The sequence below is a fragment of the Somniosus microcephalus genome, chromosome 11 (assembly GCF_052327205.1).
Source record: "Somniosus microcephalus isolate GS21.2 chromosome 11, FLI_Smic_1.0, whole genome shotgun sequence".
Taxonomy (NCBI): Eukaryota; Metazoa; Chordata; class Chondrichthyes; order Squaliformes; family Somniosidae; genus Somniosus; species Somniosus microcephalus.
Genome location: NC_140997.1, coordinates 12,751,982 through 12,768,125, shown reverse-complemented (window position 1 = coordinate 12,768,125; position 16,144 = coordinate 12,751,982). Strand labels below are relative to the sequence as shown.

The window sequence follows — 16,144 nt, the reverse complement described above, 5'->3', positions numbered from 1 at the left end:
CAATTGGTGAGGTGGGGAAATTAAAAAAAAAAAAAAATTAAGGGGAACTGGTCGGGTAGGTAGAGAAATGATTTCCGCTGGTTAAGATTGGAACGGCACTTGATGCTGGGTCAATTGTTAATTTTAAATCTGAGATTGATAGCTTTCTGTTAACCAAAGGGATGTGGGCCAATGTCGGGTAGATGGACTTAGGTCGCAGATCAGCCGTGATCTTATTGAATGGTGCAACAGGCTCGAGGGGCTGAATGGCCTCCTCCTGCTCCTAAAATGCATCAGGATCTCAGCACAAGGGCACGGATTGTCGCAGAATAATTCTGACTGCTGTTCCTTTTATTTTTAAACAGAATTACGGGAAGTACTCCAGACTGCTTGCTTCCTTCATCAATAAGTGTGTGCATTTTATTCACAAGTTTATAACGTACAATGCAGCAGCAGCCGTCCCGTTCCTTCAGAAGCATTCGGATGTTCTCCAGTGAGTATTCCTTTTGCTTTATTGAAGGTGAAATGGCTGGAAGGAGTGGCGTTAAGGAAGAATGCATTATTACTGAGGGCCGTTATCAATCCAGAGTTCCTCTCCACACCCCCACCACCCCCCTCATCCCAAAAAGCTTCAATACTTGGATGTTAGGGTGGATTGGGTTTCAACTTGTCCGCTTTCAGCTTCACAATTTCTGGACAGCTCACTCTCAAACGGGATGCTCGGAGAATGGCTGTGAAATCAGAAGATCCTTCTCACTGCATCTCAATATGTGCAGGCAATATTTACTGATATTATCAAGGTTTGCGCTGAATGTTAATCATGGGCCGTAAAGCAAACATCAGAACTCGAGCCCTGATCCCACCACCTGCCTTGGCCCCGGTGCCTGGCTTTGGGTGGGAGCGGGTGGAGGGACAACCTACCTGGTTGGGGCTGGACCAGGGAATGAATGGCAGCTGCAGAGCGACGTCCAGAAATAGATGGGCTGCGGGTTCGGCCGAGGGGAGGGGGGGAGGTGGTGGAACTCTGGATGCGGCCGATTGGGCAGGAAGGGGACCGAGCTTGGGACCCGGGGGAATGCGATTTAACCTGGTCTGAAGGTCGAGCGGGGAACTGCACAGACCCGAAGGTGAGGGACAGAGGTAGCTGGGAGCGGAATGGAGGCAGTCCTCCAAAGCCACACCGCCCGACCTCAAAATGATTGGGGGTGGGGGGAGCCAACGTTCCCGCTAAGCTGCATGTCCGCACAGCGGTCTGGAGGTCCCGCGCAGGCCGCTCGCCGGTTTTTCATGGAAGGAACCGCGCATGCGCGAAAACCTGAATGGGCTGCGCAGCCAGTTAACGGGATCACGCACGAAAAAAAATTCAAGGGAATATTGTCCCGATCACTGGGAGATTGAGCCAATACACGGACAGAGCATTGCTCAGGGCCTCGCCAAGAATGGAAATGTTTGGTGAGATTGAAGTCGAATTCTGACTTTCTCCCAACGAAAAATGAACAATTAAATTCTTGCAATGACCGCACCCAGTGGCGAGGGCGGCCTTCGTTTCACGTCTGAGGCTTGGACATGCTAATTTGCAGCAGGCAATGTGTGTTGCAAGGTGAGGTAGACTGACACAACAGCAGTATCTGAGTCTGGGGCGGGGTGCATCGTGCACCAAGTAGGTTTCTGCCCCGCTTGTGATCCACTGACTGCGGCTGCAGCGTGATAGTGTGTGCGTGCGTATGCACGTCGGGCGAGGACGGGCTCTGTCCGCCAGTGATGCTTGCCGTGACCAACGCATGTGCACATTCTAGGGTCACACAAGGAGAGTGCAATGCCAGCGACCAGTGGAAGTGTATCTGAGGACGAGTTTGGGAGTACAGTATAAATAGGGCAAATGATCGCTCACATCTGATCAAAGACTGGCATCTTCACTGCCGCTGGGTCTTTTTAAGCAAAGTTATGGTGCTCTGGTAAAGAAAGACTTGCATTTATATAGCGCCTTTCAAACCTCACTACATGCAACAAGAAATTCTCAGGATTCTGTGGCGTGCCAAACTATTTGCCCCATCTCTTGCATGCTGTCGGTCCAAAGCAAGTCTGCGACAATGATCTGCCGCGCGGTGAGTTTGAGGATCTGGGCCATGCCCCGCAGTGGAGGTAGGTGCCAAACAGTGACTGGCCACTGTCCCGTAATGACTGGCTCGGCAGCGACCTGGGAGCAGCTCCTCTCGCATCTCGGCCGCGAACACGGGACGGGAAGAAAAAGCGTCTTTTTAAAAAAAAATGAGAGCCTTTGGAGGAAGTCCCGTTGCCCCATCCTCCACCGAAATGCAAAGTCTTTTTTAAACTAACATTCTCTTTCTTTTGACACCTCGCAGTTACCTGTCACGGGAATATCCAGAGATGGCCCTGCTGAAGTCTCTGCTGGCGGGACTGACGCTTCCGTCCCGGAGCGGACTCGTTGAGGAGAACGCAGAGGACGAGGATGGGGGTGAGTGCCAGTCTGCTCCTGGTTGATATCCTGGTGTATTTGAGCCATTGCCAGCAGTGGGGGATTGGCAGTGGGCGAGGGGGAGGGGTTTGTCTGTCCGCAAGATCCAGCTCTGCCGTGCCAGAATGAGTCCAGTCTCTTTCCAGAACTCGGTGCAAGGCGCTAACATTGCTTGTACTGTAGGGCTTTCAAACTAAAAGACAGAACTGGCATTTATATAACGCCTTTCACGTCCTCAGGACATCCCAGAGGGCTTTACAGCCAATTAAGTAATTTTGAAGTGTAGTCACTGTTGTAATGCAGGAAATGTGGCTGCCAATTTACGCACAGCAAGATCCCACAAACAGAAATGAGATAATGACCAGATAATTTGTTTTTTTAGTGAGAGATAAATGTTGAGGGATAAATGAGGGAGTTGGAAGAACTCCCCTGCTCTTCTTTGAATTAGTACCATGAGATCTTTTACATCTATCTGTGAGAGTTTAACATCTCATCTGAAAGATGCCACCTCCGACAGTGCAGCACTCCCTCAGCACTGGACTGGGAGTGTCAGCCTAGCTTTTGTGCTCGAGTCTCTGGAGTGGGACTTGAATCCACAACCTTCTGACTCAGGCGAGAGAGCTACTTCCCCTCCAAGTCACACACACCATCCTGACTCAGAAGTGCATCGGCCGTTCCTTCGTCGTCGCTGGGTCAGAATCCTGGAGCTCCCTCCCTAACAGCACTGTGGGAGTACCTTCACCACACGGACTGCAGCTGTTCAAGAAGGCGGCTCACCACCACCGTCTCAAGGGCAGCTAGGGACTGGCCTTGCCAGTGATGCCCACTTCCTGTGAATGAATTAAAAAAATCCTCTGAGCCACGGCCGACGGCGTGCACTTGCTGTGTACCTCACTGCGTCTGTAGAAAGTCTCCCGGCATCGTGCCCAATGGATTACTTTGAACTGCAGTGACTGTTATGGGACTTGGGGCGGTTTCTATTATTTTTTTTCTTTTGAACCTTGGAAAGGATTGAACTTTATTTCTTAGCTCAGAAGCCGGGGCTGCTGTCTGCCTGCGAGTTCCTTGACGGAGAGTGCCCACACTTTGCATCACACGAGAAATAGGGTGGGAGGGGGGACTCAACGTGTAGAATTACAGGCGCAAGTCGTGTCTGCCCATACCTTGATGATCTGCCTAGCAGAGGCTTTCACCCTAGAGTGAGGAATTCTAACAGGACTGGACAGACTAGATGCAGGAAGGATGTTCCTGATGGCCGGGGAGTCCAGAACCAGGGGTCACAGTCTAAGGATAAGCCATTTAGGACAGAGATGAGGAGGAATTTCTTCACCCAGAGAGTGGTGAACCTGTGGAATTCTCTACCACAGAAGGCAGTGGAGGCCAATTCATTAAATATATTCAAGAAGGAGTTAGATATATTTCTTAAGGCTAAAGGGATCAAGGGGTATGGGGAGAAAGCAGGGACAGGGTACTGAATTTGGATGATCAGCCATGATCTCATTGAATGGCGGAGCAGGCTCGAGGGGCCGAATGGCCTCCTCCTGCTCCTATCTTCTATGTTTCTATGTTTGAGATCTCTCTGGTTTCTGACCACATGTTTAAGCCTCTCTCTCTCTTACAGAGGAAGAAACAACAGGCTCCCTCCCGCTGGTCAGTTTCTCAGCCTCAACACCGCTGACCTCAGCCGAAGTGGCACCGTTCCTCCTAAAGATCACGAGGGGGCGCGCTCTGGAAGGTAAGGCACCCGCCAAGGGATTAGACACATTCCTACATCAACCTGTAGGACTTGAGGGGAAGCTGGATAAACACAGGAGAGAGAGGATTTGCTGAGACGGTTAGATTCTGTGTACGCTGCAATGCTAGTACTGCAGTGTGCTCTTTATAAACAAAAAGGAAAGACTTGCATTTCTATAGCACCTTTCATGGCCTCGGGATGTCCCAAAGCACTTTACAGCCAATGAAGTACTTTTGAAGTGTAGTCACTGTTGTAATGTAGGAAGTTAATGTAGAAGAAGGACAAAATTCAGAAAGACTGGAACCTGCAGGCAGGATACTTTAACTTTATTACTTTGCCACTTTCACAGTTGTATGGAGTCGGGGAGAGGATGAGGTAAATTGGATTTGGATGCAGTTTAAACCTGGCTTTGTGTCTCGTGTTTTGTTTCCCCTTCCCTTTCCCCTGCCACTAAGTGGCAATGTAAATGCAAATGTGCATTTAAACCAGGCTCTGCAGACCTGCGGTTGGCACCTGGTACATACCAGCGAGTTCACTTCACTGATCATTGTACTGTCTGTAATGCAGGAGGATTCAATGAGCCCGAGTTGCCGCGTGCAAACGAATCAAGATCTCTGCTTTCCTCATTGTCGGCTAACGCTCTCGTCGCACAGCCTGCTCTGATGTGTAGGTCTGACCATAGGTTGCCTTTGGGGTGTGGGTATAGGTAAAGGACGGGACTGTTTCTGAAGCTACAAAACTGGTGGCTGTAACCACTACCGCACTTTGTCATTGTGTTCTTCCCTCTGCAATCCCATTGTGTCCCAAACACTTGCAAACAATAACTTGTATTTATATAGCACCTTTAAAGTAGTAAAATGTCCCAAGGTGCTTCACAGGAGCGATTATCAAGCAAAATTTGACACCGAGCCACAAAAGGAGATATTAGGACAGGTGACGGTCAAAGAGGTAGGTTTTAAGGAACGTCTTAAAGGAGATGGAGAGGTTTAGGGAGGAAATTCCAGAGCTTAGGGCCTAGGCTGTTGAAGGCACAGCCACCAATGGTGGAGCGATGAAAATCGGGGATGCGCAAGAGGCCAGAATTGGAGGAGCGCAGAGATCTGGGAGGGTTGTAGGGCTGGAGGAGATTATAGAGATAGGGAGGTGTGAGGCCATGGAGGGATTTGAAAACAAGGATGAGAATTTTTAAATCGTGGCGTTGCCGGACTCGGAGCCTCGGTAGCGAGCATTGTGAATGGTTCGATGTATTCCACACCTAACATGTCCCCGTTTGCCCGCTCAGACACTCTGGAAGTCCTGAACGATATAGACGAGATGTCAAAGCGTCGAGTAGAGGTCCTCTCCTTCTTTGCTGTAAGTAGAAAATAAACTAATTGTCTCTCAAAGCAAACAAGATTCAGCCACAGTTTGCCTGCAGCATTTAATTAGCGCTAGAACTGTATAATGCCCTGCTCTGCTCACAAGTGGAGCTGACTGATTTTGATTGCAGCTAATAATGTGTCTCGCTGTGAATTGTCTGCACACAGCCTTCGAAAGAAAGCTATTGTAAATATTGAAGCTGTCTGATGCATTTGTGTTGGCAGCTGTGGTGTGATGTAAACGGAGCAGTGTTATTGCCTTTGGAGGAGCAGGGACCTCACGCTCTGTCTCACGCTCTCTCTCTGCCTCGTGCCACCGCTGTTCACAGACCCTAGTGTCAAAAGCTGGTGTCAACTACCATTTTATCTGGCCATAAGCTGGCTGAACACTGGTCCTCACCTGTACAGGTCATAAATGCTTCCATCAGCACTCTCCGAATTGTAACAAATAAATGCTTGGGTAGTGGAGCGGATCGTGTGCTTATGTACACACCCAGCGTTCTGCCCTGGCCAGCAGACTCGCCGCCTGCAGTATAACTCTGGTCTGTGCCAGAAGTTGGTGCACAGTAATGACAATTAAAGCCCTGATTTTGCCCTAACGCACCCGGTGAGAATGGGGCGGTTTTGGGTGGGACGCCCGATTTACAGCCCCACCCGATTATTCGCTCTATTGAAGTCAATGGAAAGTAAAACTGGGCGGGGTTTAAATCGGTGATCAGACCCTAAACCCGCCCCCATTCCCTCTGGGTCAGTTAGGTTTTGATACCGAGCAGTTTCCATTGTTGGTTGATCAGAAAGTGGCCGTAAAACCCCTGAGCTGACGCCAGGATGATGTAACATTTCCCCCATCCCCGCCCCACCAACTGGGAGTTCAGCTCACAGCACTTGGATGTGACCCAGTGTAAAGTATGGCTGTTGTGCAGAGTCCAGCCAGGTTTAAAATAGGCTCAGATACCCGACCCCTTCCCCCACCCAGAGCACTTTCCAATCTTCCCGAGGAGTACTTTGTTTTAGCGATTTGAGAAGGCAGGCACTCCTACCTGCACGCTCAGAAGATTAACACCTTGCTTTGCAGGGAGGGATACTCTGCTGATGTGGAGTACAGATGTGCACAGAGCTCTTGCCTGCCTGGTGGAGTGTGGTGCGATTCGCCGCCGATGCTGCCGGCTGCGTTTCACACTCTGCAGCTCATTAGAACATAAGAAACCGGAGCAGGAGTCGGCCATGCGGCCCCTCGAGCCTGCTCCACCATACGGCCCCTCGAGCCTGCTCCGCCGTGCGGCCCCTCGAGCCTGCTCCGCCGTGCGGCCCCTCGAGCCTGCTCCGCCGTGCGGCCCCTCGAGCCTGCTCCGCCGTGCGGCCCCTCGAGCCTGCTCCGCCGTGCGGCCCCTCTAGCCTGCTCCGCCGTGCGGCCCCTCGAGCCTGCTCCGCCGTGCGGCCCCTCGAGCCTGCTCCGCCGTGCGGCCCCTCGAGCCTGCTCCACCATTCAATAAGATCACGATGCTCTCCACAAACTCCCACATGCTGCAGTTACGACACACCACCTGCTCTGCCATCGCTAACCTTGCTTTATTTATTCATTAATTAGTTAAAGATTTTATTCAATCGCTGTTTTAGGTTTTGTGTTTGTTTATTTTATTTAGTTTAAGTTATTAATTTAATAAGTACTAGCAAGTTACAGTTTCTCAGCTCTTAATTTAAACCCCTTCCCCAACTTAGGGAGCAAATAAGAGCTGTAATACTCACCAACCAATCACCAACCTGCTCTCCTGTGACGTCACTCTTTGATGTTTTTGAATCGGAGCCTCGCGTGGCCGCTGCTTTATTACAGGTCTGCTCTCGGGCCGCTCTTTATCCCCTCGCCGCTGCCGCTGCTTTATTACAGGTCTGCTCTCGGGCCGCTCTTTATCCCCTCGCCGCTGCCACTGCTTTAATTCAGGTCCGCTCTCGGGCCGCTCTTTATCCTCTCGCCGCTGCCGCTGCTTTAATTCAGGTCCGCTCTCGGGCCGCTCTTTATCCTCTCGCCACTGCCCCTGCTTTATTACAGGACCGCTCTCGGGCCGCTCTTTATCCCCTCGCCGCGCAGCTGCTTTAATTCAGGTCCGCTCTCGGGCCGCTCTTTATCCTCTCGCCACTGCCCCTGCTTTAATTCAGGTCCGCTCTCGGGCCGCTCTTTATCCTCTCGCCGCTGCCCCTGCTTTATTACAGGACCGCTCTCGGGCCGCTCTTTATCCCCTCGCCGCGCAGCTGCTTTAATTCAGGACCGCTCTCGGGCCGCTCTTTATCCCCTCGCCGCTGCCGCTGCTTTAATTCAGGACCGCTCTCGGGCCGCTCTTTATCCTCTCGCCGCTGCCGCTGCTTTAATTCAGGTCCGCTCTCGGGCCGCTCTTTATCCTCTCGCCGCTGCCGCTGCTTTAATTCAGGTCCGCTCTCGGGCCGCTCTTTATCCTCTCGCCGCTGCCGCTGCTTTAATTCAGGTCCGCTCTCGGGCCGCTCTTTATCCTCTCGCCGCTGCCACTGCTTTAATTCAGGTCCGCTCTCGGGCCGCTCTTTATCCTCTCGCCGCTGCCGCTGCTTTAATTCAGGTCCGCTCTCGGGCCGCTCTTTATCCCCTCGCCGCTGCCGCTGCTTTAATTCAGGTCCGCTCTCGGGCCGCTCTTTATCCTCTTGCCGCTGCCGCTGCTTTAATTCAGGTCCGCTCTCGGGCCGCTCTTTATCCTCTTGCCGCTGCCGCTGCTTTAATTCAGGTCCGCTCTCGGGCCGCCCTTTATCCTCTCGCCGCTGCCGCTGCTTTAATTCAGGTCCGCTCTCGGGCCGCTCTTTATCCCCTCGCCGCTGCCGCTGCTTTAATTCAGGTCCGCTCTCGGGCCGCTCTTTATCCTCTCGCCGCTGCCGCTGCTTTAATTCAGGTCCGCTCTCGGGCCGCTCTTTATCCTCTCGCCGCTGCCGCTGCTTTAATTCAGGTCTGCTCTCGGGCCGCTCTTTATCCCCTCGCCGCGCAGCTGCTTTAATTCAGGTCCACTCTCGGGCCGCTCTTTATCCTCTCGCCGCTGCAGCTGCTTTAATTCAGGTCTGCTCTCGGGCCGCTCTTTATCCTCTCGCCGCTGCAGCTGCTTTAATTCAGGTCCGCTCTCGGGCCGCTCTTTATCCCCTCGCCGCTGCCGCTGCTTTAATTCAGGTCCGCTCTCGGGCCGCTCTTTATCCTCTCGCCGCTGCCGCTGCTTTAATTCAGGTCCGCTCTCGGGCCGCTCTTTATCCTCTCGCCGCTGCAGCTGCTTTAATTCAGGTCTGCTCTCGGGCCGCTCTTTATCCCCTCGCCGCTGCTTTAATTCAGGACCGCTCTCGGGCCGCTCTTTATCCTCTCGCCGCTGCCGCTGCTTTAATTCAGGTCCGCTCTCGGGCCGCTCTTTATCCTCTCGCCGCTGCAGCTGCTTTAATTCAGGTCCGCTCTCGGGCCGCTCTTTATCCCCTCGCCGCTGCTTTAATTCAGGACCGCTCTCGGGCCGCTCCTTATCCTCTCGCCGCTGCCGCTGCTTTAATTCAGGTCCGCTCTCGGGCCGCTCCTTATCCTCTCGCCGCTGCTTTAATTCAGGTCCGCTCTCGGGCCGCTCTTTATCCTCTCGCCGCTGCATTAATTCAGGTCCGCTCTCGGGCCGCTCTTTATCCTCTCGCCGCTGCCGCTGCTTTAATTCAGGACCGCTCTCGGGCCGCTCTTTATCCTCTCGCCGCTGCCACTGCTTTAATTCAGGTCCGCTCTCGGGCCGCTCTTTATCCCCTCGCCGCTGCCGCTGCTTTAATTCAGGTCCGCTCTCGGGCCGCTCTTTATCCCCTCGCCGCTGCCGCTGCTTTAATTCAGGTCCACTCTCGGGCCGCTCTTTATCCTCTCGCCGCTGCCGCTGCTTTAATTCAGGTCCGCTCTCGGGCCGCTCTTTATCCCCTCGCCGCTGCCGCTGCTTTAATTCAGGTCCGCTCTCGGGCCGCTCTTTATCCCCTCGCCGCTGCCGCTGCTTTAATTCAGGTCCACTCTCGGGCCGCTCTTTATCCTCTCGCCGCTGCCGCTGCTTTAATTCAGGTCCGCTCTCGGGCCGCTCTTTATCCTCTCGCCGCTGCCGCTGCTTTAATTCAGGACCGCTCTCGGGCCGCTCTTTATCCCCTCGCCGCTGCCGCTGCTTTAATTCAGGTCCGCTCTCGGGCCGCTCTTTATCCCCTCGCCGCTGCCGCTGCTTTAATTCAGGTCCGCTCTCGGGCCGCTCTTTATCCTCTCGCCGCTGCCGCTGCTTTAATTCAGGTCCGCTCTCGGGCCGCTCTTTATCCTCTCGCCGCTGCCGCTGCTTTAATTCAGGACCGCTCTCGGGCCGCTCTTTATCCCCTCGCCGCTGCCGCTGCTTTAATTCAGGACCGCTCTCGGGCCGCTCTTTATCCTCCTGCCGCTGCTTTAATTCAGGACCGCTCTCGGGCCGCTCTTTATCCTCTCGCCGCTGCATTAATTCAGGTCCGCTCTCGGGCCGCTCTTTATCCTCTCGCCGCTGCCGCTGCTTTAATTCAGGACCGCTCTCGGGCCGCTCTTTATCCTCTCGCCGCTGCCACTGCTTTAATTCAGGTCCGCTCTCGGGCCGCTCTTTATCCCCTCGCCGCTGCCGCTGCTTTAATTCAGGTCCGCTCTCGGGCCGCTCTTTATCCTCTCGCCGCTGCCGCTGCTTTAATTCAGGTCCGCTCTCGGGCCGCTCTTTATCCTCTCGCCGCTGCCGCTGCTTTAATTCAGGTCCGCTCTCGGGCCGCTCTTTATCCTGTCGCCGCTGCCGCTGCTTTAATTCAGGTCCGCTCTCGGGCCGCTCTTTATCCCCTCGCCGCTGCTTTAATTCAGGACCGCTCTCGGGCCGCTCTTTATCCTCTCGCCGCTGCCGCTGCTTTAATTCAGGTCCGCTCTCGGGCCGCTCTTTATCCTCTCGCCGCTGCTTTAATTCAGGTCCGCTCTCGGGCCGCTCTTTATCCTCTCGCCGCTGCATTAATTCAGGTCCGCTCTCGGGCCGCTCTTTATCCTCTCGCCGCTGCCGCTGCTTTAATTCAGGTCTGCTCTCGGGCCGCTCTTTATCCTCTCGCCGCTGCCGCTGCTTTACTGATGTGTGATCAGTAGAATGATCTGACTGTGAGGAGTCACGGGCGAGCAGCTTAGCGACTCCCACCAGTTGAAGCCTCACCTGCTAACCAGGTTGTTGTGGGGGGGGGGGTAGAAATTCACCATACAGTGGGTCCTAAGCCAGAGTCCTCACGGTCTCTGGCACCGAACGTTCTATCACCCATCCGCCAAGCTCGGCTCTGTTGCGCGACACTGTGGGAAGCTGTCGCTGTCGCTGGACTGAAAGCTTGCTCTTTTCTTGCAGAATGATCTCCAACGGCTGATGAGCTCCCCGGAGGAACTGTCGCGAAACGCAGCATTCGTCTTGGCCCTGAGGAGTATCCAGAACAATCCACGGTAAAGGGCATGGGAGGGGGAGAAAGACAGACTTGCATTTCTATAGCGCCTTTCACCGCCTCCAGGCGTCCCAAAGCGCTTTACGGCCAATGAAGTACTTTTTGAATTGTAGTCGCTGTTGTAATGTAGGGAGCCCGGCAGCCAAATTTCGCACAGCAAGATCCCACAAATGGCAGTGATAATGAGCAGATAATTGGTGTTTCTTTTTCTTAGTGATGTTAGTTGGGGGATAAATAAATTCTAGATCACTGGGGAGAACTCCCATGCTCTTCCGGACTCCAAGGGTTAAATTACGAGGCGAGATTACACAAACTAGGGTTGTATTTAGAAATTTAAGGGCTGATTTGATCGAAGTTTTCAAGATAGAGAGAAACTATTTCTGCTGGTTGGGGAGTCGAGGACTAGGGGGCAGAGTCTAAAAACTAGAGCCAGACCTTTCAGGAGTGAAGTTTGGAAACACTTCTACACAGAAAGGGTGGTAGAAGTTTGGAACTCTCTTCCCCAAACGGCAATTGATGCTGGATCAGTTAATTTTAAATCTGAAATTGATAGCTTTTTGTTAACCGAAGGTGTTAAGGGATACAGGGCAAAGGCGGGTGAATGGAGTTAGGTCACAGATCAGTCATGATCTCATCGAATGGCAGAACAGGCTCGAGGGGCTGAATGGCCTCCTCCTGTTCCTGTGTTCGTTCTTCCAAATAGTGCCGTGGGATCTTTTACGCCCACCTGCGAGGGCAGACAGGGCCTCGGTTTGACCTCTCAGCTGAAGGAGTGGATGGGTTAGTAACGTTTTAAGCGCGCCCCTCTTCCCAGGCCCCATCTTGGACAGGCTGAGGCATATTTAAGGAGCTGAGTTACTCCTCTGTTCTTGCTGTGCTGTGGCTGTGCCAGCACTGACTGCTCAAACATTGTCAGAGGCCCGGATCTGTATCTCAGCCCAAACTGTGACGGATGTTGACGGACGTATTGCCGCGTTAAGGACACAGATGTATCGCAAGGTTCCTTGGCCCTTTGCAGCCCCCGAGTGTAATCGCACTACGTTTCCTGCTTGCTTTGGCTGGAAGACTCTTCCCTTCATGCCTCTTTGCAAAATTAGCACCCCCTCCCCACACCCACCCACACGGTTAAATTTGTTTGGTTTCTTCTTCCAGCATTGCCACTGACTTCCTTCCAACATTCATGTACTGCCTTGGCTGTGGGAATTACGATGTGGTGCAGACAGCCCTAAAGAACCTTCCGGAATACACGCTGCTCTGCCAAGGTAAAATCGCTCTGTAGTCTAGTCTTAGTCTTAGTTTGTTATGTGACAAGTCTTGGCCCAATTTTCTCCCCCTCCTCCCCGACCCTCCTTTCCTCCTGAAGGTGCTGGGCTGTGGTGCCATGGACACCGCCAGCCCGCCTCTTTCCCCAGCAATCTGTTACCTTGTTCAAATGGCCATTACACGCCCCACAGAGGGCATCGCAGCCATGCCCATAGCGACACGCAACCTCCTGTAGGTGGCAGCTGAGACGCGGGGGACCTCCTGGCTGGTTTTTTCCTATCCCTAGCCCGGGCGTGTTGAGCTTAACCTGTAAAGACCTGTTCCACCACAGGGTGGCAATTGAGCGACGTTGCACAGACTGGGGATCTCATAAGAATTAGGAGCAGGAGTCGGCCCTGCGGCCCCTCGAGCCTGCTCTGCCATTCAGTAAGATCATGGCTGAACTTCGACCTCAACTCCACTTTCCCGCCCGATCCCCATAATCTCTTGATTCCCATGAGTCCAAAAATCTATCGATCTCAGCCTTGAATATACTCAACAACTCAGCATTCACAGTCCTCTGGGGCAGAGAATTCCAAAGATTCACAACCCTCTGAGTGAAGAAATTCCTCCTCATCTCAGTCTTAAATGGCCGACCCCTTATCCTGAGACTATGCCCCCTAGTTCTAGACTCTCCAGTCAGGGGAAACAACCTCTCAGCATCTACCCTGTCAATCCCCTTCAGAATCTTATGTTTCAATGAGATCTCCTCTCATTCTTCTAAACTCCATAGAGTAGAGGCCCAATCTACACAATCTCTCCTCATAGGACAGCCCTCTCATCCCAGGGATCTTCCAGGTCTGTATTGCTCAGTAAGGTACTGGGCAGTACAGTTACCCATCAAACCACCATGGGATCTCCTTATATACAGGAGACTTTGGTTTATCCGGAGGTTGTATGTCCGGAAACCTCGATCTACCGGCAGAAATCAGGAGCCGTTCTGTTAGGTTTTTTTCCTTCTCGTGGCTTTTTTTTCCCAACAGTCAGGCTCTGGAAAGTCTCTCTGAAGCTGTTGCTAAGCTACAGAGACGCTTCCAAAGTACGGGCCGACTGTTTAGAAGCTGTTGCTAAGCAACAGTGTTTGTTGTCAGATACGGAGATGAAAACCTCTGTATGCTTCAACATTAACGCTGGTATGTCCGGCAGTTTTGATAGATCGGCAACAGCTCGGTCCCGTCAGTGGCGGATATAACAAAGTTTCCTGTACTTGCATATTTTATCGTGACGCTGTTATTGATCAGTTTATTTGCCTTGATTTGGGTGACAGAGCTAATGTACCTTTCACTTCTGTCAGTCGCTCACTCTTGTACCACGTTCTCTCCACAGAGCATGCGGGGGTTCTCCTACACAAGGCCTTCCTGGTTGGGATGTACAGCCAGCTTGACACGAGCCCACAGATCGCAGAGGCCATGAAAGTTCTACACATGGAAGCCACGACTTAAAGACTGAGCGGTGTGAACGGGCTCTGGACTTGGGAGAGAGGAAAATAAACCCGATGGAAGGCATTGTCGGGGGAGTACTTGCATTGTCGGGGGAGTACTTGCATTGTCGGGGGAGTACTTTCAGCACCAAGTCATTTAGCCTCATGTACGTTCCACAATGGGGTCATCGAGAAAGCGTCGACCTACCCAGGACTCTGCTGCACAGGCGGGCTTCCCATTGGAGTCCCAAGTACACAACATTTCATCGAAGCTCATGGGAATTCGAGGCTTCAGCCATGAATTTTCCCACGTAGCAGTGGTCACTGCACTTCAGTTCATCGTCTGAAGCCCTTTGCCACATTGCTGAGATGCACAATAAGGTGCTTTATAAGATCAAGTTCTTTTTCTCTCACTCTCTTTTTCTCCTTTCTCGCTTTTTTCTCTCCTTTTCTTTTGCTTTCTCTCTCTCTGTCTCAATTGAAATGCACAACAAGTTATTTTTTCTCTTTCTCACTGTCTCTCTTTCTCTTTCTCTCTCACTCTCTCTTTCTCTTTCTCACTGTCTCTCTCTTTCTCTCTCTCACTATCTCTCTCTCTCTTTCTCACTGTCTCTCTCTCTCACTATCTCTCTTTCTCTTTCTCACTGTCTCTCTCACTTTCTCTTTCTCACTGTCTCTCTCTCACTCTCTCCTGTTTCTCTTTCTCTATTTCTCTTTCTCTTGCTCTCTCTTTCTCGCTTTCTCTTTCTCTATTTTTCTCTTTCTTTTTCTCTCTTTCACTCTCTCGCTCACACGCAACACCCTAATTTGGGAGAGGGGTTGGTGGGGACGTACCTCTCAATGTCCCACTTTAATCGAGATATCCCCACATTAAATAACGCAATCAAGAAAAGCAGCAGCAATGGTGCACAAGCCAGCAGGAATCGCCAGTTCTGCAGAAAACCGCACTCCTGTTCTCAGCACAGACCCGGGCTCCACCCTTTCAACAGACAGCAGGGTGAGGCGGGCGGCTGAAGATGCATAGCAGGCCAGTTAATGCCTGAAGGAGAGGTGGCGCTATAACCCTTCCTGATTATTACTATCAGCATCCACAAGCTTCTTTGTAACCAGGACACCACAGGACAGAATTAAAATGGGAAAAACCACCAGTCACTGTGTGCGCACAGAATAACCGCACAACACTGACCAGAAGTTATAGGACACTCTTCAGCCAGATCTCTGCTGTCTCGAGTCAGCAGAGCACAACTGTGTTTCAGTGAGGCTCCTCAGAAGAACAGTACTGTGGACTGATGAGATCTTGTGAATGTGTGGGGCTGAGGCAGAGCAGGAGAGGAGTATTCACTCTGCTAAAACCCAGGACCCATAAAGAAGTGTATCTTGGCTCCGTAACCTTCTGTTAAAGCATTGTACTTTCGTTAGGAAATTTTTATAAAAATGGATGTTTGACAAAAGGAAAAAACACGAGTCATTTTTATTTGCTGTCGTGAGGCAGACTGAGCAGGCAACTTGTCCGATCGATTGGCAGGAGAATGAGCGTTTACCAGCAGAAAGTAAAACCGTTTGGGGGGAAAATCAGTGACAGAACGTTGCATCAAAAGCCATTATTGATGTACTTGACACATCAAAGTATTTTCACTGGAGATGGTTCTCAGGAATTGAGATATCATAAGGGATAACTCTCGAGAGGGAAGATAACTTGGAGTTTGTCGAGAGCAGGCTCTGAAGCTTGTAATCCTTCCTGTCATGACTGACAAACACGTTCTGTTTTGTGTGTATATAATATGTAGGTATATGAACACAGCCACTGAGGCATGACTGTCGCACTGTTTGCTGTTGCAGTTATACACTTCCTTTTCTAATTATCACACTGTTTTGCCATACTGTAGTGTGGCATGGAGCATCTGTGTGAAAGTGTGAAGTGTGGCCTGGGCACTTGAGTAGATTCTACAGTTCAGGAAACCTGTTGCTGCCCTACGTGTGACCCAAGTGAGATCTCGGCATCCTCCGCAAAAAGAGGCAGCGAATTATTCAGCAGTCGTACGGTTTCTGTGTGCATTGGTGATGGTGATGTTGCTGGTGATGTTGCATAGTCAGTTTTCCCTCATTGGCAGTGAAGTTTCCAAAACTCTGCTGCCCGTGTCCTAACCCACACCAAGTCCCGTTCACCCATCACCCCTGTGCTCGCTGACCTACATTAGCTCCCGGTTGAACAACGCCTCGATTTCAAAATTCTCATCCTTGTCTTCAAATCCCTCCATGGCCTCACCCCCCTCCCTATCTCTGTAAACTCCTCCAGCCCTACAACCCTCCGAGATCTCTGCGCTCCTCCAACTCTGGCCTCTTGAACATCCCTGATTTTAATCGCTCCACCATTGGTGGCCGTGCCTGGACCCTGAGCTCTG

The 16,144-nt window shown here is 51.9% G+C and overlaps 2 protein-coding genes across 5 annotated transcripts in view; one reads left to right on the top strand and one right to left on the bottom strand.

Annotated features, from left to right (window-relative positions):
• The window catches only part of ints1 (integrator complex subunit 1), a 99,661-nt gene extending 84,130 nt beyond the window's left edge, over nt 1-15,531 (top strand). For 3 of the 4 annotated variants that reach the window (XM_086000234.1, XM_086000233.1, XM_086000232.1), the window contains exons 42-48: nt 345-472; nt 2,343-2,455; nt 4,077-4,190; nt 5,473-5,543; nt 10,930-11,021; nt 12,173-12,282; nt 13,649-15,531. In XM_086000234.1, coding sequence (XP_085856360.1) covers nt 345-472; nt 2,343-2,455; nt 4,077-4,190; nt 5,473-5,543; nt 10,930-11,021; nt 12,173-12,282; nt 13,649-13,764 — 744 coding nt within the window. In that variant the 3' untranslated portion in view covers nt 13,765-15,531. The remainder of the gene's footprint in view (nt 1-344; nt 473-2,342; nt 2,456-4,076; nt 4,191-5,472; nt 5,544-10,929; nt 11,022-12,172; nt 12,283-13,648) is intronic. The other variant, XM_086000235.1, reaches the window with a different exon arrangement.
• The window catches only part of micall2a (mical-like 2a), a 251,359-nt gene that overhangs the window by 200,471 nt on the left and 34,744 nt on the right, over nt 1-16,144 (bottom strand). The gene's annotated exons all lie outside the window — the stretch shown is intronic.